Source organism: Lepisosteus platostomus, chromosome 4, assembly GCF_059453375.1.
Source record: "Lepisosteus platostomus isolate fLepPlt1 chromosome 4, fLepPlt1.hap1, whole genome shotgun sequence".
Taxonomy (NCBI): Eukaryota; Metazoa; Chordata; class Actinopteri; order Semionotiformes; family Lepisosteidae; genus Lepisosteus; species Lepisosteus platostomus.
The window spans coordinates 7,593,104-7,610,844 of NC_142614.1; the positions used below are offsets into that span (position 1 = coordinate 7,593,104).

At 47.9% G+C, this 17,741-nt stretch overlaps 1 protein-coding gene across 8 annotated transcripts in view; it reads left to right on the forward strand.

Moving 5' to 3' along the window:
* The window catches only part of chd3 (chromodomain helicase DNA binding protein 3), a 48,364-nt gene extending 31,047 nt beyond the window's left edge, over window positions 1-17,317 (forward strand). For 7 of the 8 annotated variants that reach the window (XM_088628020.1, XM_088628019.1, XM_088628025.1 and 4 more), the window contains exons 37-40: window positions 113-308; window positions 1,126-1,289; window positions 1,736-1,862; window positions 5,406-6,740. In XM_088628020.1, the coding sequence (XP_088484146.1) occupies window positions 113-308; window positions 1,126-1,289; window positions 1,736-1,862; window positions 5,406-5,611 (693 nt within the window). In that variant the 3' untranslated portion in view covers window positions 5,612-6,740. Of the gene's footprint in view, window positions 1-112; window positions 309-1,125; window positions 1,290-1,735; window positions 1,863-5,405; window positions 6,741-11,900 lie in introns of those variants that run through there. The other variant, XM_088628023.1, reaches the window with a different exon arrangement.
* Window positions 17,318-17,741: the final 424 nt, after the last annotated feature.

The window sequence follows — 17,741 nt, forward strand, 5'->3', positions numbered from 1 at the left end:
TGTACATGAACCCCTTCTCTCTTTATCTCTACCGTGGTCTGCTGCTCCACTGTTGGAACGGATGTGTCGGTATGAATCTGTCTCTCGTCTTCTCTCCCTGGGCGCCGCTCAGTTGCTGGAGCAGGCTCTGGTGATCGAGGAGCAGCTACGGCGGGCAGCCTACCTCAACATGACGCAGGACCCCAGCCACCCAGCCATGGCGCTGAACGCCCGCTTCGCCGAGGTGGAGTGCCTGGCAGAGTCCCACCAGCACCTGTCCAAAGAATCGCTGGCGGGCAACAAGCCTGCCAATGCCGTGTTGCACAAGGGTGAGCAGCATCGCAGCCTTCACTGCCTACCCCATCGTTCTGCCCAGAACGCCCTGGCACTGCAAAAACACAAGTTCACCCGCAGGCCCTGCCAAAGCCAGTACCCAGGCCTTTTGGAAAAAACAGCTGGTTGAAATCCGCTAGAAACCAAGGAGCACAGTGGGCCGACCGGCCTCTTGTCTCTCTAACATTTCCCCATCTGAAACACCTTGGCACTGGTGAAGCACACCCACTCCAACCTTCCCGCAAAACCTCAAAGTTCACGTGGACAGGTATTACCATTCCGGAGAAGACCAAATATTAAAAAATGGAAAAGTTCTCTCAGGGATAGTAATTCCCGACAAACAGGTGATGGGTAAACATTCCCACGAGGTAAATGAATGCTTTTTCTTTGGGTCTGTTTTCATCCCGTGTGGAATTCAATGTCAAGTAGAGTAAAATACAGTAGAGAGAACTAACGTACGAAGTAAACATGGGTGATCCTGAAGCACACACGTGTCTGCACTTTGTAACGTAAGGATCCGACAGTGTGTGTTGCTGCTGCTGCTGGTGGGACTCAGATCCGTGAGTTTTGGCACTGCTGTGTGTGGAGCTCAGATCCATGTGTGTTGGCACTGCTGTGTGTGGAGCTCAGATCCGTGTGTGTTGGCACTGCTGTGTGTGGAGCTCAGATCCGTGTGTGTTGGTGATGCTGTGTGTGGAGCTCAGATCCGTGAGTGTCGGCACTGCTGTGTGTGGAGCTCAGATCCATGTGTGTTGGTGATGCTGAGTGTGGGGATCACAACAGTGTGGTTATCAACGTGTATTGCTGCTGCAGTGTTGAACCAGCTGGAGGAGCTGCTCAGTGACATGAAAGCAGATGTGACTCGGCTGCCGGCCACGCTGTCCCGGATTCCCCCTATAGCTGCCCGCCTGCAGATGTCCGAGAGGAGCATCCTGAGCCGACTGGCTAGCAAGGGAAATGAGACGCACGTTGCTCCGGTAAACATCCACGCTCATGGATCTTCACATAATAACGCTTGTCTATAGAGGGACTAACATACATCTCTATATTGCCTTTCACAGACTTCATTCACCTCCGCGTGCTCCAGTGAAATTAACGAGTTACTGAGCTATGGTTCTCTCTTAACGGTTCATGTAGTGGCATCAGTGTATTTTACCATACATATGCCTGTTGGATCTGTATATATCTATCTGGATTTGCAGTGAGGTTGATTGAGACCTGCTTCCACTTTTGTATCTCCTGCACAGAGAGGACCTGTTGCACACTTCATTGCAAGATTACTGATGAGTTCAGAGGGGTGTTTCTGTGTTAGTAACTGGGTGCTTTTTGATATGTGATGGCCCTGTGCCCTTACCTCTGTACCATGCAGTCTGTGATGCTGAGACCAGTCCTGAGTGACACTGCCCCTCATCTCTCTCTACAGCCCATCCCCCCAGGACCCTATGCCACTCCACCAAATTTTGGGGCCCCCTTCACCCCTGCTCCATCAGGAGCTGTGCCAATGGGGGGTGCGAACTACAGCCAGATGCCTCCTGGGTCCTTCATTTCAGGTCAGTGGCAGAGATGCATCTAAAATCTGACCCTACACTCTTCATTGCATTTAGGTCGGTTATGTTCCAGGCAGTGTCAGCTGCTGACTGTGATCAGGAAACCGCGGGTGATTTTCAGAGCACTGCCAGGGTCGATTGTGCTTTATCTGGTCAGTATCTTCTCAGCTTTCAGTGCAACAGCAGCTCTTTACACAAGTCTAGAGGACTCATGCAAGCTTGAAGTGATGTCAGTGAGCGATGAGCAGCTACTCTTGCTTAAGACACTGTGGGGCTTGCAGCCTGTCAACAATGGATGGCACTGACTGCTGCTCTCTTTCTTAATCTCCCTGTGCAGGGCAGGGGTTGCAGCTTTACGCCAAGTTGGTAAACTGTCAGCTTTTCCATATTGATAGGTAGAAAATAGTTGGTGCTTCCAAGCAAAAAATAAACAGAGACATGCAAGACTCCTGTGGTGCATTGGCGAGCTAAGACTTCGAAATCCAGATGGCTGCAGTCATTCTCATTACCTGACTGCATTCCCCAGGCAGCAGTGCCGACTGACCTAGCTCCCTATATATCTAGCAGGATTGGCTTGAATCAGCCAGCATGTCCTAGGGTTACCAAGCAGCACTTGCTCTGGCTGACTGGGACAACTGTGAGGTTAAAAACCATAAGAAAGCTCCCAAAAATCGGCGGAGGCCTCTCGCCCTGTCTAGTCCTTTTAGTATCTATTATCCAAGGTCCCACCCAGGTGATTCTTGAAGAAACCAGTGTATTTGTTTCAGTAACATGACTCCCACCAACCTTTGCATAAAGGCATAAAGACATGCCTCCTGGTTTTGCTGTTTCCATGGAGTTTCCGCTGGTGCGGTCTGGTCTGTGTTAACTATCCCAAACACGTCCACTGGATGACTTTGACATTGTGTTTGAGATCTGTGAATGCTTGGATCAGATCCCTCTTGTAGTTTTCTGTCCAGCACTAACATGTTGCAGGTCTTTCAGCATGTCAGGGCAGGACATTGCTTTAAGCCCCAGATGGAAGGGCTGATTCGTGAGCTGCAATATCTTTCTTTAAACATGGCGACAAAACACTGCAAAGGCTCGCAGGGTTGTCAGTGAGAGCTGCGTTAGGCTTGCCTCTCTTCTCTTCCTCTGCTCACAGTGTGAAAAAGAAGCTGACGGCCTGTGATTTGAAGGAAGCGGCATAAATGTTCGATTTTTCCGAATTTAGAAATAGTGGAAAGCGTGACTTGGAGATGGGGCTTCAGGATGAGAATGGGGAAGCGATACTGTCTCCTTTTATTGTTCCTGATTTGTGCGTACTGTACCTGTACTGGTGTTTCTCACTGCACACAGGGCGGGCGTTATTCGACTTGGCCTATACGTGCAGTCAAATTGCAAATTGTAGAACTTGTTAAACTGTCATTTGTCTATGTTTTTGTTGTTGCTGTATCTGGGGTTTGTGTTTTATTCATTCTGGGCTTGACTTGGATACTGGTCAAGTCAGAGTATCATGCACTCCATCCAAACTAACTGACTGTTACACATACGTTAACAGGACTAAATACAGGCTCTCAGGGGTTCGCAAATGATGCATTTTCAGTGCTGGCAGGTCTTGCAACAGCAGGGGAGCTGCATTGTGCTGTGTTATGATACCACAACACTTTTCCTCCATATTTGAGTTTGCAGAGCTGTCACACATGTCAGTGTGCCTGTCAAGACATGTTAACAGCATTTCTCTCCAGGATCACATGGTACAGTGTCGAGACTCTGTTCAGCTGCCTGCCAGCTGGTTAAATCTGGAGTGGAGTTTACTCTCTTCCCTGTGCTTTTGGAAAGTCGCACAAAACGTGATTTGTGAGCGGCCTTTTCAGATGTCTTCTGTGTGTCCCGTGCAAAAACCGACACGTGTATGAAAATGTTCTTTTTTCCCTGTCAAATCCTGCTTGGACCTCCTTAGAATAGGAATGTTCTTATAACAGTGGCTCTTGCCATTAAACTCTGCCAACAGCTTACATTGAACAATTAAAAGGTTGCATCTGCAAATAAAGAGCTGAAACACGACAAGGCATTTTTTTCCCCATTCACAAGGCAAAATCCTGACTGCTGAAGTGCTCGTTTTTAAGTTAATTATTCATTTTTGGCGATTATTGGATTATTTGAACCATTTACCCTAGGAGCCCCATGGCGGTCTCATGAGCCTCCAGCCCCCAGCTCTGCCTCAGGAAGGCCTTGCAGATGAGAGATTTCTCCCTCTTTTCTGTGAACGGCCCCGGTCGGTCAGGCACTATAGTTCCTGCGTTGGTTCTGAAAAGCTCCAGATGCGCGTGCTTGGTGAAGCTCTGTCACTTCAGCGTTTCCCGTTTCTGTTTTCCGTTGTCTCTCACGCTGACGTCATATTCCTGTCGTGTGCGTTCTGTTTGCTTGCCTTGCGTGCCGTCTGTGCTGCACGCACGGCTGCAGAGGGCAGGGAAGGGTGCAGCCAAGGAAATCAAAATGGGACCAGCACTCTAAAAGTCCATTGGCAGCTGCTGTGTGTGTGAAAACCTTTTCTCTTTAACACTCTTTTTTTTCCTTCTTTTGTTTATTTTTGCCTCTGTGTGTGTGTGTATATAACTTTTTCAAGTTAAAAAAAGAACATTAAACTCTCTCTCTCAGCGATCCGGACTGTTGACTGTACGGTAGCTGACGGGATCACCCCGAATCCCCAGTTTAAAGTCGAGGCCACATGAGGAAGTGGTGAGGGGGGCAGCCCTTGCTCCTTGACACTGGCCAGCTGTCTGTAGCCCCAGCAAGGATGAGTATTGCCACTTCCTGCGGACTCGGGTGGGTTGGAAGAGCCTCAGCCTTTCGGGAGTGTTCAAAAGGGCCACATGGTCTCCCAATAGTACTGTTTTCTTTTTCTAACTCTGTGTGTCAAATAAGAGCCAATGCCCCTTTGTAGTTCCTGAGCGGAGACTGTGGTGACGATAGGAATTTGTCCTCCCCTGTGTTGATGGGGATCTGGGAAAATGCATCCGTGGAGTTGCGTTTTTTACAGTAATGTGGCGGATCATTTATACCTGACCCAGTCTGGTTAATGGTAGCGGAAACTGGGAAGCATGTCTTTAAAAAAATCATAGCAGTGGTTTAAAAAGGCCTCTGTGTTAAACTGCGTGGCTGTAGGTGAGTGTCAGTATGTATTCGTCTGTGCGTGTGCGCCTGTTTGTGTTTTAATTTCTTTGATGTTTTCACATTTGGTACCGGAATATTTAGCCCTGAACCAGAGTGGATTTCAAAAAAAAGGAGAGGAAAAAAACAAGTCTAGACGACAGGAGAACACAGGAGAGGGGGAGAGGGGGAATATAGAAACACAACCAGCGAGCGCCAAAAAGACAATGTGGGAAAGAAAAAAAGAGGAAATCGTGCACCTCCTCCATGCTGCCCGGCGAAAGACATTTCAGAGCCCAGGATTTGGGATTGTGAGCAAAAGCAGGACCAAAAGAAAAATGAAATTTTTAAAGAATGCGTTTGCATTGCTGCTGTGACCTTGCCAGTATACAGTGTGACTTATCTGCCCTACAGAAGCCACCGCCTGCTTGAAGACCAAGGAGTACGATATTCTACAGCGCCAGCGCGTGGTGGACCTCTGGAAGGATGGCAAGTCGGAGGGGGCCATCGGCCAGGAGCTGCGGATGCCCAAGTCCACCGTGCACAGCATCATCGTCAAGTACCGGCTCAGCAACACCGTGGAGAACTTGCCCCGCAACGGGCGGCCGAAAAAACCGTGAGGCAGCACGAAACCCAAACACCTCCCACTCCCATTCCCCCCTCCCCTCCACCTCCCCCATCACCACCCTTTCACACGCCCCTCCAGCGCAAGCCCGGTCCGGAGCGATCCGGGAGTGCCCAATTCAGCATCAGACTCTTTCCCCCCCCCCCAACACACACACACACACACCCTCCCCCTTCGCTCTCCTGGCACGGCACCCCCCTCCACACGTCACAACGCCAAGAGCGGAGAAACTGGCGCTTGCTGACCCCGACGCCGAGGAAGCCGCGAAGACCGAGGCTTTGAAACGGTTTTGCCTCTCCACGCCTCCACCTCCCACTCCCGTCTCTGCCTCTGTTCAGTCCTCCGGGGGAGGAGGCGGGCACAGATCGCCGCTGCCCCAGGAGAAAAGTGGCGAAGACTCGCGCTCTGAAACGCTGGGATCCAACCACTCGCCGTTGTCGGCTGCCGCACGTACCCCAGACTTGCCCACCTCCCCGTCTCCCCCCCTCATCATCCTTCCTGCACGGCACCTTTAAACTCGCGGGAGACTACAGATCTGGAAACATCTCATGCCAGTCTGCCCTTCTGTCAGGATGGGACTTGATGTCTTCCGGTGGATCAAGTGGAGACACCCTCAAAGCTGTTGTCCCGCCTCCATGCTGGGGACTGAAAAGAAGCAACAGATGAAGACAGAAGGAGAAAAGCTGAACCCCAGAGCCGATTTCGAAGAATGCCCGCATTTCCCTTTTCTGCAAAAGCTTTCATTCTTTAGAGGAAGCTGAAAGGACAGCAAAAAGACTCCTCTCCTCTCACACACACACACACACACTCCTGTGAGAACCGGATTCAGCTTCTGGGAGCAGGGCAAGGAAACTGCAGACTGTAGTCCTGTTTGGGGGAAGAGGCAAGTTCTAGGAAGGTGCTTTGATCCCCCTGTTTGAGACGAGGAGAAAGCAAAGAAAATGTTGAAACGTCAAACGCTAGAACAGATTGCCGTCTGTGGCGGGGAAACTGTGCCGAGCTGTTAAAAAGCCTCGGCAGAGAGGGCTCGGATTAGGCAGGCGGAACAGAAGTGAGATGTGTGCAGTCCTGCTCGCGATGGAAATGTGGAATGCAAGCGTGTAGATCTGTTCAACTGCGGTGACCCACCAAGCACAAAATGGAGGAGAGCCAAACACCCACAGCGTTTAGTAGACTGGGCTTGGCGTGTCACACAGTGGGGAGATTTTTCCTGCTTGCTGTTCGCGGGGCATTTTCACTGTACTCCAGGCAGCGCTTTTTGTGGCGTGACGCGGGTCTTTGTCGACCGGTGAAAGAGAAGGACCCTCGCCCCAAAGCAGGGGTCAGGAGCTCTGAAAAAACCCATCGCTCTTCAAAAACACTTCTTCCGTCGAATGGGACCCAAAGCTGCTTTCCCAGCTGGCCTGGAAAGAGTGCGAGAGGTGTTGCGCGTGTGCAGTGCTGAGGCCTGACCGAGGGGGTGGGGTGGGGGGGCAGGGGCTGGGGTGTGCTTTAACGAGGGCTGCCAGCGTTTCGAACGCGTCCTGCCAGCCTGTCGGCCTGTGTTCTGAGGAACAGAGTTGCGCCGGTGTTGCATCTCGTTGCTTCTGTGGGGTTTTTTTTTCTTCCTGTCACGAGAATTATCATCTCGCCTGTGTATCGGGCGGACCCGCCTTTCGCAAAAAGCTCCCACAAACGTGACAGACTGTTTTAGAAGCGGGTGTTTTGATGTGGCAGTAAAAGTGGGAAGCTGGTCACCCCTGCAGGCGTGTAGAGAAAACAGGACGTCCAGTTACATCACAGATTGGGAGCGGCCTTTTTCACTGTGATTTATTTTGCTCAGCTGGACATTCACTTGAGTATTTGTGGTGCTTCATGAAAGCTGTGCATTTTTTTCCCATTATCCCTGGGTTTGCGTTGTACTTCCAGAAGAATCGGATGAGACTTCCATCCCACAGAAGTGGGGTCCATCCACTCTGGATGACCATGAGTCACTTTCCTGGTCCATAGGGTGGCTGGTTTGTGCAAGAGAAAATCCGTTTAGGTACCTTGTAGGTCTGATCCCGTTTCCTTTCTGATTTGTCTGCCACTCAACCTGACAGCAAACTGCAGTCACAGATCCTGAGCTGATAGAGAACACCAGCCCTCCAGTCCTAATTACACACCCACCCCTCACTCCCCACAGGGAAGTGAGCCGCTAATGTGCACATGTGATACGCAGCTCTAAGCATAATAGAGAGCTGACACTATCATACCAGTCAGCCCCACTCAGGGCTTGAACCAGGTAATGGGGCAGAAGACTGGTATTTGCACCATTAGACATTTGTGGCAACAAAACCCAGCCTTTAGCTTAGAGGCTTATCAGGCCAGAGCTTGTCCTGGTTTCATTAGTGTTAAGTGGACTGAGAGTGTATGGCTCTTGTTGGACGCTAGTCCATTGCAGGGTTACCTCCAGCATTTCAGATTACCGCGTAGGCAGAGCTGGATAGACTGGAGCAATTGAGGGAGAGAACATTGATTAAGAGTACAAACAGCTGTGTTCAAGTCCACTGTCAGGACTTGAACACAGCTCTTCGGTTATCAGTTTAGTCTTAACTCTTGCTTGTTATTGCTCACTTTAATCCCTAACCCATTCTGCTGCGGGTGCTGCCTTTTGGAAGGTAAACCATTAAACCAGTGTCTGGTCTGTGCACACTGCTCACGGAGCTGTTGTGACAGAGGGGTAAATTTTAACCTCCTACATAAATCCCCTCCGCCAAGTTTAATCAGGCTTGAAATGTCATTCCTGCTCCACTCTTCAAATACACGGATATTTACAGGTATTCTTTTAGAAAGCACAGCTTAACACGTTTCCCGGCAAATGTTGAGTGAAAGTAAATGACAGAGGGGAAAACCTTGGAAAAATTGTGAGGAATTGGCACCCAGTAAGAGTTCCTATCCCAGATATTGTCCAATTGATTTATCCTTGGTTTTGAAATGGCCACAATTACCTCATAAGTCTGGTTTTGATTTCTTGCTCAAAGAACCCAGAGAGGCACTTTCTACTGGATAAATGCCTGATATAAAATTGTAATAGAGGTTGACACTGAAGCACAGGTTGGAAAATGAGTTTGTATGTCTGATTTAGAGGCGCACACACACCTCTAAATTCAAACTAGGGGTGTGTAAAAGCCTCAATAAAGCACCACCCATAATCCACTGTTTACTTCCTGAAGTTTGAGTTCATGTTTCATAATGGGTTCCTGGAATTGCCATAGGCATCATGCTACAGTATCTTATGCTGATCCTTTGAATTGATAATCTTAAACTTGACATCCTTACCTTTAACTTTTGACCAAAACTCAGAACCATGCAATCAGCACTGGACGTTGGAAGAAACGCATTTATTTCTCATTCCTGTGATGATGTTTTGTAATTCATTAAGAGCTTGTGAACTTTCCCCCCACCCCAAACGTGGCCTTTTTTTATTTTTGGACCAAATGTACTGTCAATTAAAGCAGTTCACCAAGACTGAAACTCCTGAGTCTTTCTCCTCTCAGACTGAGGTCGGTAAAGAGCCCATGTTTGTAATGAACCGTTTGTATGTTCCTTTATTTTCATACTTGGCAGTGTTCTTCTTCTTTTTCCTTAATTAAATGTGGTATGCCGATCTCCCTCCAGGGAGCATGATTAGCTAATTCAGCGTTGAGGTAAATTCGAGGTGTGCTCCTGCAGTCTGAACAGGAAGGACAGCGAGTCGAGCTCAGAGAGGCATTTTGTATCGGATTAATGCCCAATACAAAATCGTAATACAGGCTGACGCTGAAGCACAGTGTGGAAAATGAGTTTGTCCGTCCCTTGTATGTAATAAACAGGGTGCACACTTTCTGTCCCTAGGGACAAAACCTCAGCCTTGAGACTTAAGTGCACTGTCGCAGAAGTCTTTCTGTCGTTGACTGGGTCTGTAACGTGACACAGAGCCACAGGGCGAGCCGCTCTGCAAGCTGGCAGCAGTGTCCCCCGCCACAGTACGAACCATCAGCTTGCATCCAGCCCCTTCCAGACCAGCACCTTGTTGGACAAAGCAATAAAAACAAAGGGTTGCCCTTTGGCTTCTGGAAGTTTGTTACTCTTGGCCCTGAACTGAGGAGCTGCTCTTCCAGTACCAATTGCTTGCGTGTGAGGGTGAGACTGCGTGTGTGACATCCATACACCCCTGTCCCCCGCCTCCCTCTGGTCAGGTCAGCCAGTTTGTATGAAAACAAAACTTGAGGAATTTGTATGTTATTTTATATTAACTGAATGTACATGTAATAAGCTAGCATAATTAAAAAGGCTGTCACAACTTGCTTTTGAAGGGTCTTTTTGTGTTTGTTAATTTTGTGGACTCTCCTTGTGGGTGGTGCATTTTACTGAGGAAGCTGGGTTCTTTTTGCACAAAAGGAGAGGAGGCCATGGTTCCCTCTTATACGCGAGATGAACAGCATTAAAACGCGGCCTTTTCTCTCTCTATGGCTCTCTCCCTCTTCTTTCTCTCTGCCTCTGTGACTCTGCTCCTTTCCCACTGTCTGTCTGTAATCTCTCTCTCTCTCACTGACACACTATCCTGAGCTCAGCGTGAGTGCGTGGGAGGGAGGGTGGCTGTGTTGCTCAACTCCCCAAACAGGATTATTCACGGCCAAAACAGCAAATCCTCCCTGATGTCTGCCTTCTTAAACGAAACCATTTTTAATTAAAATGATCTTGGTCTCCTAAAACAAGCCAACCATAACAAAGAAACACAGGGCAAAAAACAAATGTATTCAACCAGTGGGACAGGAGCTGAGTGATCTGTCGCCAGCGCTTCGCTAAGCAGCGCTGAGACCCCCTTCCTGCAATTCACAAGCACTTCACCTCTTGTCCCTTGTCGAAACATGGCTGTTTCCGGTCTGTGCTCCAGGCTGGAAAATTGCCTCCAGTATAAGCAGGACTTTGTGGATGTCCCCCCCCCCCACCCCCCATACTGTTAGGAATGTGCAGATATTGTTTGCTGGCAGAGCTCAACTCTCCACCCACCATTTTCTTGGGTTTCTGAATTTTGTTAACGGCGTACAAGAGCATCCTGGCTCCCTTTCAGCCTTCTTCCCCCTACTCCCAGCTCCCAGCAGGCCGGCAGCTGCTTCGAGCAGCGTTTTCTGAAACAAGACAGTCTTAATAACAGGAGGTGCGTCTTGCTGCAAGGGGTGGTCTGTGCCTTGAGCCAGCTTAGCTGGGATCCTTGCAGAAGAAGCTGGATGAGGTTTAGCGTGTGAAAAAAGGCAGCGGTGCCGAGTTTCTGATAGAGACATCACTTAAGGATACTGCTGAGTCTGCCGTGAGCGACGTGTTGAGTGTGTGGGCCGAGCGTGGGACACTTTCACGTTTCTTAGTTTTTACCAAAAAAAAAGTTTCAGAAGGCAGTAAAGCAAATGAATGGCACAGGCTCTTAATACAAGCAAGGGAGGGTTTGATGTTAACGGTTAAGATTTTCTAGTACAGTGATCAATAACCTTTTAACTCTCACAGCCCAGTTTTCATAAGGAGCGAGAAACGGATAAGACTAGCAACAGGGCTGCGTTTTTCTGATCTATCTGAAAAGATAACATGGGTTGGTGACACAATTTGGGAGTACAGTGCCAATCGCAAGAGGAGGAGAGCAGGGAGGCTGGCTTCACAAGCTACCCCCGTGGGCTGGGACAAGAGACGGAGACGATGAGAGAGTGCGGGTCAGAGGCAATGTGTAAAACACGTGACTAGAGGGGGTTTGGATAGCTGAACAGAGGGGAGTCTTGTCTGGTATTTAGGACTGAAACCAGAAAGCAGGTTTTTACAGAAAATTACAATGAGGGTCAGCAACACACTTCTTGACAGGTTGTTGAAGCTTTTTCCCTGGGATCCTTTAAAATGGCTGAATGGGTAAGTTATTGCCCATCTGATTAGTAGTATGAAAAAGAACCTCTTCTCTTGTCTATAGCCTACATGTTCTCATGTACAAGCTTCTCTGGGTTGGACTGGGGGGCTGTATCTGATAGGTTGGAAGTTTTCCTGGGTGTGGCTAGGAAGGGATGAACCTGGTTTGATTGGTTGGAGGTTGTGGGCGTTGCTGAGTTGGCAGGGGGGCGGGGTGGGGGCAGTACATCCAATTGCAGGGGAGTTTCCATGGGACTGGCAAGAGGACAAGGGGGAAGATGTGTCTCTGATGGGGATTTTTTTTCCTCCCTCTGGCAAGGAAGCAGTACTGTTTTGGCAGTGTGATGTAAGTTAACAGCTCTTCTTTCCTCTTTCTACCTCCCCCACCCCCTCCCCAGTGCTTAACGGCCCCCCCATTGCTGTGAAGAAAGAGAGGGAAGGAGACATCCTGGAGAGAAGAGAGCAGAGGAGCGGAGAGGTGATCTGCATTGATGACTGAGCCCAGCTGCACTGTCACCCACACACAGACAGACGCACACACCCTCACTGGCCCATCCTGCACACGCCTCCAAAACAGACACCACGCACACTGGGTCTGAATCATTTCACATGCTGTGTTACTCGCGCGCGCTGTAAGCTGGCCCTCTGTCTTTCCTGTTTCTGGCCTCCTGACCCCGTCTTGTTTATTATATCCAGCAATGGCAGAGCCATCGATGGTGCTCCTCCTCGCAGTGTGTTTAATTGTAAAAGAAGCCTAGTCACCTTTGCCCTGTAGTCGGATGTTCTCGCTGCACGTCAGATTTGATCAGATAATGCCGTTTCACGCTGTTCGACGCGGCCCATCACAGCAGGGGCAGGACACGGAACAGATAGCTGGGAGGATTAATGCTGTTATTTGGTTTCATTGGGGATTCAGCTGCATCCGTGTGCAACTGCTGGGACGATGAAAATATCAGTCAGGCCCACACCTCATTCTGTTGGGAGCTGTGTGAGGGTCTTCAAGCCTCTTTTCTCCTGTTACCAACATTGGTGTGTCATCACAGGACAGGTCTAAAGTTGACAAAATCTGTGAAAAGGAAATGCAAAACAGGTGAAATCTGATAGGAGGAAATACTGGGAAACCTTAAAGGGGAACTGCAGTCCCAGTTTCTCAGACTGGTTATTAAATCGTGGTAGCAGTAATTGACGGTTTCGCGAAAACTTTACAGGTTCCAAATTAAAGCACAAAATCTGGGAACTTTGTGAAAGTCCTACGTGGTCTCCATTTTGTCGCAAACGCTTGGTCTCGCCACAGGCGAGAGGGAGAGTTCCCAGCAATTGCGACATGAAGCAGCCCTTCCCACTCACTAGTCCCTGTCATGGCTAATGTAATGGGATGTGAGAGCGAATAAGTACCGGTTGTGCAGCAGACATTTCGCCGGTGCAATGTTCCAACGTGATCTGCACGCAGAGTTAACGAGTAAGTATTATTTGTCGGCAAAACCATCTCGAGGTTGAGAGCAATATTTCTATTGGATTAAAAGAGATGTATTCATGAGCCTGCTTGTTTAGAATGTCGCCAGATGTTCTGAATCACAGAACATGGCATTACATATACCTAAAAATTTGGGCTATTTTGTGACGTATATTGGAGGTTTTGTACATGTTACTGTGTACATTTTACTTTCACGGTGGTTTGAAAGGCACTCGTTAATGCCGATTCTTTCAAACCCCGAAAGAAAACAAAATAGTGCTGCAGTTCCCCTTTAATTAGAAGCTCACACAGACACACTGCGCGGTGTCTGTGCAGGGTGTCTTGACCCACCCACCAGCACAAGCACACGGTTCTCTGTGCCTGGACCCCAGCTCTCTGTCACATGACCCTACACTCCTGACTTGTCCTTTCAGACATGCTCAGTCCATGGTAAAGCTTATCAGGGTACAGGCACAGGGCATTAACTAAGGGGGTGGGATGATGTTGGGGGTACATTCATAAATTCACATTCATGCTTGGGTATAACACCTTTGCTCCCCAAGAATCGTTTATAAAAATGGTTAAATCCTCAATGGGGCAAACTAGTCGGTTACAGAGGTAACAAAAAAAAATGAAGGGATCTCTTTGTCTGCACCCCCAGTCTCCTCTTTATGTTTAAGGGATCAGACTGTACTGGGGTGCACCTAAGGAGATTATATGGTGGAACCTTCACTGAATCTTAGACTTATTGATTGTTGGTTTCTGCACTCAAACAGTGGTTTCAAAACTACCCTCTTCCAAGGACATTGTTTTCAACAACTTGGAATCCTAAACCTCCCAAATTATCCCAAATTAATGTCTATAAACCACTGAATATAATCAGCCTGTGACAAACACACAGGTGGGAAAGGCAGTGTATCACACACTCCCACACTCTGATTTTTCCTTCTCCCTGGGATGGGTTGGCTACATTTCAGGCAGCAATGCCCAATTTCTGAAACCCAGAAATCGGTAAAGGGTTGAGACTGAGTCCGAATCCTTTTCTGCTCTTTAAGAGCTGAAAGCTACTTTTGATTATTGAAAATCAGATCTGAGTTTGATTAGTCTACGATTCAAGCAGCCAGCTGGAGCAAGAACCAGAAATGGGAATAATCCCATAGGACCAAGGGTGGGAACCACTACCCTGGGAGCTCAAACACACAGCTGTCAGGTCTGAGCTGATGGCCAAGCTCTACAGAACAGTTGGGGGCGCTGCTCCCGAAAGTCTGGCCGGTACTGCCATGCGACGCGCACTCCGATTGCACTTCCCAGATGACCCAGTCCTTTCCCTACCCTTGTAAGTGGACATCTCCTTCAAAAACCCGCCCTTCAGGTGAGACATAAAACCAAGGTCCTGACACTCCATGGTCCTTGAAAAATCCCAGGGCATTTCTCGAAAAGAACCCCCAGTGTTACCCCAGCATCCTGGCCAGATTTCCCCCCTGGCCTTTACAAGTCAAATTCCCCTCTCTGAACTGGCTTCATCACTCTGTTCTCCTCCCACTGAGAGCTGGTGTGTGGGGAGAGCACTGGTGCAGTGTGGCTGCTGTCGCATCATCCAGTTGAGGCTGCACACGGGTGGTGGTGGAGGGGATCCCCATGACCTGTAAAGTGCTTTTAGTGGAGTGTCCAGAAAAGCACTATATAAATGTAAAGAATTATTATTATTTCAGAAGATATTCTGTTAAACAGCGTTTCTTAAAAAATAATTGCAATCAACCCCCCCCCCTCCTATTTTTTATCCCTTCTTTCCTAATGGATCTCCAAACACTTTACACTTAGGTGGGGACTAACTGTCACCACCAGCCACCAGTGTGGTGACCTGTGGCAGCCATTCTGCCCCAGTAGGCCCATTCCACAGCAGATCTGACAGAGGAGTGAGGCATTCACTCACCTGTTGAATTAGGGGGAAACTGTAGGGAGGCCAGATCGTACAAGACCAGAATTTAAAGAAAAAAAGAACTGATTCTGTAATATTGTATGAATTGAATAATTATTTTTTTTAATTTGGATTTTCGTTCGTTTTTGTGATTCTTTTTTTTTTTGCGCAGCATTTAAATTTGATTGCTGCATATTGTTGATCCGCACGTTGCCTTAATTTTGTCTGCCTCCCGCTGAACGAGATCTGTTCCTCTGGTCGTCCGTGTGTGAGCAGTCTGGCCGGCCGAGAAAGAAAATGATCAGAGGTTGTACGAGAGCTTAGCAGAAAATGAGTAGCAACCTTTCTCCAGGGAGTCACAGCACACGAGTTAATGTCCCACAGGCTGCGGTGTTGGACTTGGCACTCTTCAGTTTACGAAACTTGGCAGGATCTGAACAGTACAGAAACGGGGCACGTGTTACTCGGACACCTGCAGCCGCAGATGCAGATCTGTAATGCCATCTACTTTCTGAACCCCCAGCCGACCCGGTTTCCCATCACCCTCCTTGTGTCGAGGTGCTGCTCGCCTCGCCCCACTTTTTCCTCTTCCGGTCGCGCCGTGCGAGTTTATAAACCCCGCCTCTTCTTGGGTGTCGCTTTATTTCTGGGCGCTGGGCTGCTCAGGGGCTGTCGGGCATCTTCTGGTTCCGTTCTGCAGAATCTGGTACAAAATTCAGTGTTGAACTCCTGCAGGTCCCCGAACCCGGGCCCCCCAGCTGCTTTTCCACCCATTGTGTTTTGTTTCTGGGATACGGATTCTGTGATATTCTTTGCATATTTAAACTTTGATCATTGTTGTTTTTTTATTATTATTATTATTATTATTATTATTATTATTGTTGTTGTTGTTGTTGTTCTTGTTGATGTTATTGCTGTTGTTGTTATTATTACAGAAGCTTCAACCAAAAAACAGAAAACATACATCGGTTACATTGCTCTCGGTCTCTTCATTACAATTTTGGCATGTTGATTACACAAGTTACAGAAATGAAAGATAAACGAGGAGGGCTGTCGTATTAACCTCTGAGATCTAAAATGTAATTAAAAAGATCCTGTAATTTTTTTTTAGAAAAAGCAGCTCTTTTTCGGTCATGTCCAGTTTGCCCTTGAATTCATGAACAAGACTTATTCTTTAGGGCGGTTGGGTGAGGGGGTCAAGAAATGTACAGGTAACTTACCTGAATAGTGAGCTACTGAGCTGAACTTATAAGGCTTTGATCCACTAGAAAAACACAATTCCAGCATGACAGATGTACACAGACAGACCTGCTTTCTCTTGTATTTAAACTAGCAGACACATGCAACACAATGCCAAGTTTAAAAAGATGCAGGCACTGTATATAATTCTATAAATGAGCAAGTTTGACCTCTGTGACATACAGTATAAGGTTATGAGAATGATATATAGTTCTAATTATATAATCTACAGTGTATATACTGTATATGATATAGCATATGTATGGATAATATATGGCAATAGGATTCTTAAGGGTGCTCACCATAGATTTAGACAAGGCAGATCTTGCTTGAATAACCTATTGGACTTTGTTTGGACAAGCAACAGTAGTGATGGATACATGCAGCATACAACATGGTACATTTGAGAGAACATGGTGCAAGTATTCAAATTTCTGAAAAGCAGTCTGCACTAAATACAATTCCCCACCATCTGCGTCCGCCCAGCTCGAACCCCGTGGAGGACAGACTCCGGATCGTTTTGGGGGTCTCAAGCGGGGATGCCCAGCTCCAGGCCTGGGGGGACACCAATCCAGCTGGTCTTGCAGGTCTCTGCGTATCTCCAGCATCTAAAGAGCGGGGATAAGGTGTCGGAAGGGTCCGGTTTCGAATTCGTCATCTAATTATTGCCTTTATCATTCAGTCTCAGCTGTGATAAAAAACAATACTGGTGCCCCCTGAGACTGTAGCTTTGACAGTCCCGGGCTGGAGTATAGCTGGACAGCCTCACAGAAATAGTTGCAGAACTAAGAAGGTGCTCTTAGGATCTGCTCCATCCGACAGGAAGTCAGAGGGAAGCCCTATTATTGGGCATTGAAATTTAGAGCCTTCCAACAGAAACAAAGCCTTTAGTTCAGCTGAATAGCTGGTCATGCGATATTTTACTTGTGTGTGTGGCGGGGGGGGCGCTTGTAAAGCCTGGTCTCCACTGTACGCGAGGACAGTCGTTCACTTTTACTCTTCGTCCCGTTTTTCTCCTTTTGTTGGCTTTTGTTTGCGTTGCGTTGGTCACTGTAGCCGTCGTGGTTTCCGAGAGATCGGTGGTTTCGTGGTGTGGTTGTAAAGAGTGCGGGCACCGAGCACACTGTTAATAGGCGCAATCTCTGATTTTTATTTTGTTTTTGTTTGTAATAAAAAAAAAAAATAAAGGACTAAAAAAAAGAAAAGGTCTCGGTTAATTCTGCGTAAATACTTTTTACATGCAAGACATGAAAAAGGCATTTCTGAAATGAATGGAGAACCCCTGTCTTGTGAGGTTGCTAGAGCAGTTCAGTAGGGAAGGATAACTTCAATATGGGAGTGGATACACTCTCTATTGTGATGTCTCCCAGGAAATCTCAGCACCAACATCAGACCTAATTTCTAAACAAAGATTTCGCAATCTAAGAGCCTGGAACTCCACTTATAGCCCAGAGTTTATTTTTATCATGGTTCTAAGAACAGTTTGTGTTTACAATTCAAAATCGCCGATTGTGACTCACAGTGGCGGACTGTCACGGCTGACGCAGGCTCTGGATTTTAGGATTTCAGGATGTGGACTCTGGAGTTCCAGTACACATCCTGAGCACTTATCAACCCCCAAAAATTGCC